At 36.1% G+C, this 10,853-nt stretch overlaps 1 protein-coding gene across 1 annotated transcript; it reads right to left on the bottom strand.

Annotated features, from left to right (window-relative positions):
• Positions 1-5,281: 5,281 nt before the first annotated feature.
• Positions 5,282-7,954, bottom strand: LOC107799644 (zinc finger protein CONSTANS-LIKE 6). The gene is made up of 2 exons (XM_016622785.2): positions 6,412-7,954; positions 5,282-5,680 (listed from the first exon to the last, which is right to left on the bottom strand). Exons 1-2 carry the CDS (start codon positions 7,414-7,416, stop codon positions 5,432-5,434), a joined length of 1,254 nt encoding a protein of 417 aa, XP_016478271.1. The 5' UTR covers positions 7,417-7,954; the 3' UTR covers positions 5,282-5,431.
• Positions 7,955-10,853: the final 2,899 nt, after the last annotated feature.

Genomic DNA, 10,853 nt, shown 5'->3' with positions numbered 1-10,853 from the left:
CTTGCTTAAACGGGCCGTTGTTTATTATTTACCAATTTACGATCATTGTTGACGAGAAATAAACATCATCAAAATTGAAATTGTAAATAAAGTACAAAATTGACAAGTAGTATATATATTTTTTTTAAAGAAAATAAACATCTTGTAACTATCCTAAGCCTATTTTGTTAAATGAACAAACCATGGGTATTAATTAGACACAAATATTGGCAAATAGAATTAACCTTAATTACTAATACTTTTTCGAAAAAGAATAAAAATAAAATATTGAACTCCAATATTAACTCATTTTTACTCGACTCATGCCTATTGAATTAATGTTCTTAGCCTTGCTATATTTACTCTTCAAATATGCTAAACCTGCTAATTCTACTAGTTAAGGATTCCCATGTTTGCCTAAAATTTGCGAGTCTTTGTCACTTAAAAATTCAACAACTACAAAATTGCGAAATACTTCTAATCCAATGTATGCGAGTTCAAAGCTAGATTTTTGTTAACCGACCAATATCAAATTGATATCCTACATGGATTATTTACCAAAAATGATTTGGAACTAAGATATTTGATAACATAGCACTAACAAAATTGGCATTATTTAACTATGAAACTCACGCGAGACTTATAAGTAACACATATTATACTAATTGATGTTCATACCTTTTCAAAGAATTCAGTTCCACAATTTAATGTTACTTATCAATTATCAATTTAATGTTACCTACGATTTCAAATAAATACCGTTTTCAACTATGATTACTTAAACTTGTTCAAATCAACCACTCAATACTTATTTCACAACGAAACGAAATTCTAACTAACATACTACTAATAATTTACAAATTGTAGTTTACGAACAAAAGAAAACAGTTATAATCCAGCATATCGTCCATATTCTTCACTAAGTTACAAAGATAGATTATACAACTTCCCATCATTTGACTATTAAACTGCATATACAACTTAAGTACTCGCCCACTTGAGTATTTTTTTTTCTTTAACAGCTACATCACAGTGGTTCGAAAGTGTACCTGATAATAGAACAGAAGAGGAAGGTGAAAATCAGTAGATCAGCAGCAGACAACAGCAACAACCAGCACCAAATACAAAATGACAACCAACAGAAACAATCCCAGTAACCAAACAGTCCAGAAATCCAGTGAAGCAATGAAATGATAACAGAAATCCAAAATTAAACACAGACAGATGCAAGGAAGCAGTAGTTTTCTCTTTTTCAAACACTCAAAGAAAGCATCCTGAAATTCTTAATGCAGAAGTTCATCCTTAACACTCTAACTCTAACTCTTAATGCCAAAAATTTTTATTTTTCTGAATATTAGAGTTCTTTTGTTCCAGAATTCTTCCCTCTTCTTCTTTTTTTTAGTCTGTCTTTTCTTCTAAAATCTTTGTCTAATTATTCAGTTCTATCAGATAATCTGTTCTTTTTCCTAAAATCTTTATCTGATTTTTCAGTTTTCTTAGATAATCTCCTCTCTTTTCTGTCCAGCCTCTCCCTCTTTATACAAGTCTACCCCCCTTTTTAAAACTCAGTGCTTGACCCCTTTCTGTTAGTCAAAACAGATTTTTTCCACTAATACTGTCACTAAGGCTGCTTTTCTAATTAATCAGCCACTAAGGAAACTTTTTCCTTAATTTCAGCCCCCCATTACCCTTTGTTCCCCCTTAGTATATTAATTAATACCCCCATTATCAAAGCATTAATACTATAATATAAACCTAACTGTTTCAATCCCAAATTGCCCCTGAAAAACCCTTAAACTGCAGCTATTACCAATTCTCCTAAGTTCTGGACTGAATTTTAACTAAAATGCAACCTTCTAACCCAACAATATCCAATTAACACTTGTAAAACTGAATTCAAACCCATGTCATATCCACATCAGGCCCTAATATTCAACAAGAAACATTATGACTCAAACCATTAATCCTATCAGATAATTCTGACCTTACATTGGATCACATAGCATTACAATATAGATGAAGGATTCAGGGAACAGACTGACTAAAGCAAAATAAAGGAACAATTTCAATACACTGAACGAAACCAAACTGAACATTAATACCACACAGAACTTGACAAAATAGTGAAGCTAAAGTTGAAACTTGAATCAATATGCACATGAATGAACATCAGTAATTCAAGTTCATTGTCATTAGGATGACAATGTCCTGAAACTAAATGGCCCTGGATCAAATATACACAACAACATTTAACGAACTTGCTGATTTAACAAACAAGAGTGAATTAATTGACGAGAACTAATTTAATTGACTATTTAAAACAAACGATAACAGTCAATACAAAATAAACGAACAGGCTGTTTCAATCAACAATAATAGGAACAAGAATTTATAATAAAACAACTAATCGACGAAATTAATCGAGTCGATTACACACATTGTGAACAATTACAACAAACAAAAACAATAAAAAGAATTTTATCTAATAAACAGGTATAGTGGATATGAGACAGAATTAAAAGAATAGGAAAATTATACAGACTACTACAACAGGCAATAATACATACATAGCGTACAAAAGAAAATAGTGAAAATACCTCTGAATTTTCAAACCCAGAATATGTCTTAATCTTGAATTGATTTGAACCTTGTTGAGCTCGAACGGACCTGAATCGAAGTATTCTAATTTGAGAATACTTTGATTAAGGTCCATTAGACCCCAAACCTTCTTTTAATCGGACAAATTCCCTGATTTGAAATTTTAGGGTTCCACTTTTTCTCAGATTTGGGGTTTGAACATTTCTGGGCAGATTCGAAGGGAATCAAGGGTGGTTTAGGGGTAAAGGAGGCCTGGGGGTCACCTGGTATGAATTTGAAAAGAATCTGGGCAGTTCCTGTTTGGCTCGAATCTTCAAATGAAGATTCGAGCAGTTCTAGGAAGATTCGACCTAAACCATTACCGGATCTATGATGAGGGTAGTCGGGATAAGCTAGGGTGTTGATTTGGAAGCCATCGGAGAAAGTTAGGTTTTCAGACCAAACTTTGATCGAAGATTCGAGATGTTGGGGTCTGATTCGAGGTAAGCTATGATGATGGTTGGAACGGGGAGGTTGAGGGGAGTTAAGGGTGTTAAAATGGAGTCATTTGGACCACCAGAACCGCCGTAAGGCGATTTCCGGTGGGTGGTTGACGGTGGTTAACGGTGGGGTTCATCTGGTCTCTGAAGGAGACAATGAACAGGAAAGGGGGTGTTTGGTTTGGGGGGTGGGGGTATGGTTTAGGACTTATATACGGGGTGGGGTGGATGGATCCTGGCCGTTGGATCAATTAAGATCAATGGCCTGGATTAATTCACTTAAACAAACGGTGTCGTTTGGTCTCTTTGAGAGACTGGGTTCACCGGGTAAAAGTGGACCGGGTTGTGGGATCGGGTTTGGTCCAAGCTCTGGGGGCCATTGGATTAAAGAAGATGAACGGCTCAGATCTGATCACCTAAAACGGCGTCATTTCATTTATGCAGGGGCTGAACTGGACCGTTTGATTGAAACGAATCAATGACCCAGATTTTAGACTCAGAAACGACGTCGTTCGAGTTTTCTGTGGGACTGGCTGAAATGGACCGGGTCCTTTGAATGTTTGGGCCTGATTTTTGGTCTAAAATTTTGGCCCAGATCCGATTTGCCTTATATTTTCAACTCTTTTCATTTTCTACTTTTATTCCTAATTTTACACAATTCTTAATTAAATTGTAAAATCAATTAACACTTTGACAATAAATATCATACAAATTAAACAAGTAGTTAAAAATCACAATCACACAAAGGCATACTTAAATGACAAAAATTATAACAATTATATATTTTTTGTGATTTTCCTTCTTTTAAAACCAAACTATGGTTTATAATTTCCTAAATATATTATTTTTATTATTATCCTTTTATATAAACCAATGATTAATTAATTTTAAAAATGCAATATTAAATCCGGAATGCATATGCATCTACATTACCATTTTTTGTATTTTCCCTTAATTAGAACAACAATGAACATGCACAGACGAAATGCCATAAAAATTCAAAAATTGCATATAAAGAAAAAATTATTTGTGATTTCTTTTGGAGTAGTTCTTGTGAGGCAAAAATCACGTGCTCACAATCGGTTCGGTTATCGCTTTATCATATTTGTAAATAGATAATCAATATGTTAAACCGATAATATTCATAACCGAACCGAACCGACCGATGTCCACCCCTAATTAAATGCATCATTTTTTTTTAAAATTGAAGTGGCAGATTAATTGAAGATCTCATTAAATGTTACATAATACATTATACATAAAAAAATGAATTTCCAGCAGTCTGGTGCTAATGAAAAATAATGAAGTTACAAGTGATCTTGAAGCTTTCGTGGAGTTCGTACAGTGTGAGTTTCAATCCCACCAAATATTGTATAGCGTTACTACGTAAGCAATTTTTCACCTATATATTTTCTTCTTTTCTTTTGAGGGAATATCTGGTGATGCTTCTTTTCCTCTTATATATGATCAGAATTCTCATGAAAGATTCAACAGCCTTATAACATATCCAAAAATGACACTGTATATCAAGCAAACTGTGAACCAACTCGCCCGCAGTCTCCTTGGCTGTCTTCCTTACATTACAATTGAGAAGACTAAACTGCATATAAACCTAATTAAAAGAGTTCCGAAATTTGTTAGGTTAAATTAGAGTTTAAGTTCCATTATTCCGTGAGCCGAGGTTCTATTGGAAACATACTTTCTATCTTTATAAAATAGGGGTAAGGTTTGCGTATGTCCTCCCAGACCTTATTTATGGGAATACACTGGGTTCGTTGTTGTTGTTGCTTAAGCAAAGGGAAGCCTTGGTGCAACGCTAAAAGTTGCCATAGGAGATAACATGTTCAAGCCGTGAAAACAACCTTGTAGAAATGCAAGGTAAATTTGCATATATTAGACCAAACGTGGTTAGGCTGTTCCCAAACTTTGCATATAAAAGGAGCTTAATACACCGGACTGCTCTTTGAGCTTAAAAAGGACAGCCCAGTGCACTAAATTTCCGCTATACGCGGGGTCCGGGAAAGGGTCGGAGCACAAAGGTCTATTGTACGCAGGCTTACCCTGCATTTCTGTAAGAGACTGTTTTCACAGTCCGAACCCGTGACCTCCTAATTACATGACACCAAATTTACTAGTTACGGGCTGCCGTTTGAGCTTCTCGTGAAAATTGTTCCCTCCAACCGATGATACTTATTGCATGCTTACAGGGAAGGAAAATAAATAGATTTGCTGAGATAAAAGCTTAATTCACAATATTTTATTGATTGAATAAACATAGGTTATGATAAAAGAACCTAAGTCATTCCAGATTGCTAGTGCAAGCAAAATGGCGATTTTAGAATACTCATCAACTCGATCTATTCAAGATAGATCCGTCATCGTTTATTCATGAGGTACGGAAAACCAGGTGCTGAAAACGACGTCGTCCTTTTAACGAATCGTCCTTTGAGACGAGGCCTTTTTTCTGCATTTAGTTTCCTTACTTCGTACCGTATTTTCTTGGAAAACAATCTTGTCCGCCTCTTCTCTCTGTAACGTGATACTCTTGCTTCTCTTCCTCCATCCCCGCCTCTTACATTTCCCCCACCATATGGTTGATGGCCTCCTTCTCCAATACATGTTTCCTGCATCAACATGAGAAACATACATAAGGAAAGATGCATAATTAAGGAAGTCAATGGTAATCAGAGGTGAAACCATGATATGAATTTTACGGGCTATTAGCTCCCTTTTGAAGTACGTATGATTTAACTTATATATACTAATAGTAGTAATTTTTTTTTGTTTGTATATTATCATTGTAAGTTAACTTATTATAGTAAATTGTTTGCTTTATTGCATGTGTCCGCTCCCGTGATTGGTCAAGTTATCATGAATTATGGCAACAATGGGAGAGATGCCGTCGATCTTTTATCTAATAAACGCATTCTTTCCGAAAATCATATCGAAACTAGAATTTTTATTAAGAAGGGTCAAAATATAAGGAACTACACTCACGAATAAACCAATGGGTATCAATATGTAGCATATATACATTAAAAAAAATTACCTAGCTACACAGTACAATTTTCGCTGAAGGGTACTCAATTGACGAAGGGGCGTCAGTTCCCATCCAGAAGTCGGGGTTTGTTGCACTTATTAGCTCTAGAATTACTACGGTTATCCGAGTAGTAGATACCATCAAATAAACTATAACTAATTTAATGATCCATTCGCAGTTTCACAGTCTAAATTTGTTCATACTTACACATGCGTGTCTTAGTCTTTAGCCTAAAGAAGCTAAATCCTATTTGCATGATCTAATAACTACCATCATTTTGGAGGAACTAAAAATGGATTGGAGAAGATAAAATACCAAGAAATCAGGCCAGCAATCATCAGGATTGAAATGGGGTCGGATTCCATTAGTCCATGGAGAAGATTGATTTGGCCAAGCACTAATGACTTCCTCATAATTAAGCCTCAAAAGCATCCTCCTTTTTGCATCAGCTTTACTTCCGCCACATTCTGCACTAGGGACAAACTCTGTTGCTGCAGCCATATTTACCTTCTGTTCAACTGTTTCTTCATATTCAAAATCCCAATTCAGCGCTTCCCTTGCCATGTCCAATTCAGGATCCAAATGACAAGCAACAACAGCTCTCATTTCTTCATCTTCAACCTCAATCTTTATTGCCTTATTATCTTCAACAACACCGTTAATTAACCGACTCTGTTCTTCGTCTTCTTCTTCTGCTACTACTCTAAACTCTTCGCCTAACAAACTTTCAACATCGGCAGCGAATTCAGCAAGTTCAATCTCAGAAGAAAGAAATTTAGGAATCCCTAAATCATCGCATGCATCTTCACTGTTCAACAAAATGTCTAAGTCATTAATTGTAGTAGTTTCATCTACAACTTCGTTCGGGACTGTACAGAGTTCTGCTTCAAAAGGATCAAACACTGGAACGCGATAAAGAAGCTGCTCTTCATTTTCATCATCCGGTGAGTTTTCTTCACTACCCATTTCTGGTACCATATTTTCCTCGTCCTTTTTCCGTTGTCCAATTTGTGTACTCTTATTCTTACCATTTCTTGGTGTTCTTGCCTTTCGAGTAAAACCTTGGTGCCAAGAAGGTTGAGAAGCAGTTTGGTCGACGAATTTGGTGTCAGTTGATTTATTAGAAGATGTTTCAAGACGAACTCTTTCATGGCGACTCGCTAATTGGTTAGCTGAATGGACTGAAACATCACAGGATTGACAAAGAAAAGCATCATCAGCAGGGCAAAACCAACGTGCCCGCTTTGATAAACAGCTATCACAAGCTCTAGCTGTTTTGCCTCCAATGGCATTTGCCGTCTTTCTTTCACTAGTCATCATATAGAAGTTAAGCTATTGAAAGAGGGAACTGTTGATACGGGAATCAGTATCTAATGAATTCAACAGTTCCAGGAAAGATGAACGAAAGAAAAGAAAAAAAACAGAATAACAACACAACGAGATCCTAATCTCAACAAAAAGAAAGAGGAATATGGCGAAATTGGGAGACGCAACAGGCTTAATTGGATTAGAAAAGTGTGAACAAGCCCCAAAACTAATTGGAACAGTTCAATATATATAAAGGACTAATTAGAAACTAAGGATATATAACTTCTTGATACAATAATTGCCAGTTGAATGAGCCCACAACAGCCACTTTTGCTATACTACAGTGTTGTATTGCCTTGTTTAGCCATGCACTTTTGGCTAGCAAAAAATAAGATTAAGCTCTTTTGGGTCATGAAATTAGCCTATCTAAATGTTGATTGGCTGAATTTTGAAATCAATCTTGAACTCAGCATTCTGATTGGTTGTATGTCCAAATTAAGGATTCTTATGGGACCTCTTTGTAATATGTGACACATATGGAGATCAACGTGAATGAAGAAGACCTGCTATTAGTGTTATTTATGACATTTTTGTCTCTGTAGTTCAATTATTCTTGTTATATAAGTTAAAAACTTTCTCTTTGTGGTCCTTTTTTGTTTCCTTTCAACTTCTCCATCTTCCATCACTGGCTTCTTTCTCTGATGTTTGCATCTGTGTGCTTGATGAGAAAATCTGAACCATTATTCTCCTCCACTTGATCCACTAGCGAACGTTGATTGATAACAAAATGACCTCAAAATTTATTCCCTAGGTAATTTTTATAAATTGGAAATATGAAATTTAAAAATATAAAAATTCTCGAAACATCTATAAGAAAGCTGGGCCATGCATGGAGTAGTACTCTTGTGATAAGAATTCAAGAAACAGAAACTTGACATTAGCCAGATCCACATACTGTTACATGCAATAGAAGTGGTTTACCTTTCTCCATTGAATTTTGGTTGTTTTATTTGATCTTCATACGTTAAGCATTTGTCGTGTTAATATGCATTATACAATGTATGCTACATTATAATTAGTAAAGTTAATTTTGTGTGAAATTGGCATTTGAGATGTCGTTACTGTAATGGAAAAAATTAAGTTTATATATGGAATTCATTATAAGATGGCACGTCATGACACGTGGACCAGTTAAAGAGGAACAGATGATGAAGAACAATCAAAGAGGCACGAGCTTCAACACGGGCAGTCATTCAGATAAAAGGCAAGGAAGGCAGGTGCTCGAACTTCTTTATGACGGAAGAGAATGAATCTGATAGGAAATAAGGAATAGATACGAACTATTGGGCATTAAATACAGAAACGTTAAGGAATCTGTATTGAATCAAATATGATTGTTGATTGTAACGTTACATTAAATGTCATTAAATGCCATTAATTGACAATAATGGCTCAATTATGGAAGAAACGAAACGTACCACTTAGGAATAGCTATAAAAGGAGAAGATTGATCATTTGTAAGGACACGAAATATCACTGAAATATACTGATTTACTTTGTTTTCTTCTGTTCATCTGATTATTATCAAAGCCAATTTCTTTTATTCATTTTATATATTGATTATCAGTAACCCGAGTTTTTCTAAAATAAAGCTTTGACCAAAATTACTATTTTTGGTTAAACAAATTGGTTCTGTTACTGGGAATCTGATAATCGTTTACTTTCTTAATCAATTCTTTCATCAAAACTTACCATGTCAAATAACAACGACAACAACCAAGATATTCAACATCAGGAGAATGATGCGGGTGATAGGACACCACTTCCCTCACTACGTGATTCACAACGTTAGTCACGAGAAGGAACTCCAGATGGCTCTGAAATAAATAATGGGGTTGCAAACGAACAAGCACTTGATGATGCCTTAAAAATCTCATTGCTCAACAAGTCAGCAACGCCCTCCGAGCTTTTACCAGCCAATTGCCAATTGCACCACCAACTCCGAATCAGAATACTTTGGAAAACCCACATTCTAGGATCGTTAACTCAGGCATTGGTGGAACTCCAAGCGAGTCTCGCGATGTCGAGCCAGGTAACATAGTTAATTCTGATTTACAAAGTTTAGTTCTAACCTTGCAGAAGCAGCTCAAGGAGTAAAGCGACTATATAGAGCAAATACCTTGAGTACCATCAAAGGAATAGACATGGATAAATACTCACAACAACCATGGAAGCCAAGTGCAGCTCCGGTACCAATCCCGAAGAAGTTCAAAATGCCTGATATTCCAAAGTATGATGGCACAACTGATCCACGAGACCAGGTGACTGCATTCCCAACTGGTGTGAAGGGCAACGATTTAACCAAACAAGAAATTGAACCAGTGTTGGTCAAAAAATTTGGTGAAACACTCACCAAGGGTGCATTAACATGGTATTCCCTTTTACCCGAAAATTCTATAAATTCTTTTGCTGAGCTTGCAGATTCTTTTATCAAAGCACATTCAGGAGCTCAAAAATTTGAAAAAAGAATGGAGGATATTTTTAAAATCAAGCAAGGAGATTCAAAGTTGCTTAGGGAATTCGTGGATAGGTTTCAGCATGAAAGAATAATGTTACCACGCGTACCAGATAGTTGGGCAGCTATGGCTTTTGCCAGTAACTTGAATGAGAAAAGTTCAGAAGCCACGAGACGACTCAAGGAAAGTCTGCATGAATTTCCGGCAACAACCTGAAATGATGTTTACAACAGATACAGCATGAAGCTGAGGATAGAAGAAGACACTATCTCTCGATCTCAGAAAGAGGAGAAGGTGAGTTCGAGGCGTTCAGAAAATGAAAAAAGGTTCGGTAAAAATAGGTACGAACCATATATGGGCCCAACAGGAAAGGACTCACGATCAAATCAGGATAATTCAAGGTACGATCGTAGATCAAGAAATAGAGAGTCGGGTTCGTCATCGAGATTTGGGAACGATCGAAACTCACAGGAAATTCGAGATGATGATAGGAACTTGAAGGCAAGATTTGGCGGTTAAAATTTCAATGTCAGCACTTCAGAATTGGTAGCGGTGTTAAGAGGTATGGGTGATAAGGTGCGTTGGCCAAAAGAAATGAGATCAAATCCAAACAAGCGCAATCCTGATCACTGGTGCGAATTTCACAACGATCATGGTCATAAAACAGTAAATTGCAGATTGCTACAAGGCGAAGTTGATCATCTATTAAAGCAAGGGTATCTAACTGAATTATTCAGTGAGAAAGGTAAGCAAGCATACATGAAGAACAGGCAGGAGCTCCCTAAATCTCCTTCTCCCAAAAGGACCGTTAATGTTATAAGTGGGGGTGAAGAAATCAATGGTGTAAGGTACACAGCAGCCAATAAAGTTTCCAATATCATAATTACCCACGGGAAGCGGGTGCGACATGTCTTAGAAGAAGAAAGCATTACG

Source organism: Nicotiana tabacum, chromosome 6 (assembly GCF_000715075.1).
Source record: "Nicotiana tabacum cultivar K326 chromosome 6, ASM71507v2, whole genome shotgun sequence".
In the NCBI taxonomy this organism is placed as follows: Eukaryota; Viridiplantae; Streptophyta; class Magnoliopsida; order Solanales; family Solanaceae; genus Nicotiana; species Nicotiana tabacum.
The sequence above is the reverse complement of the archived record's forward strand: the minus strand, read 5'-3'. Positions and strand labels throughout refer to the sequence as shown.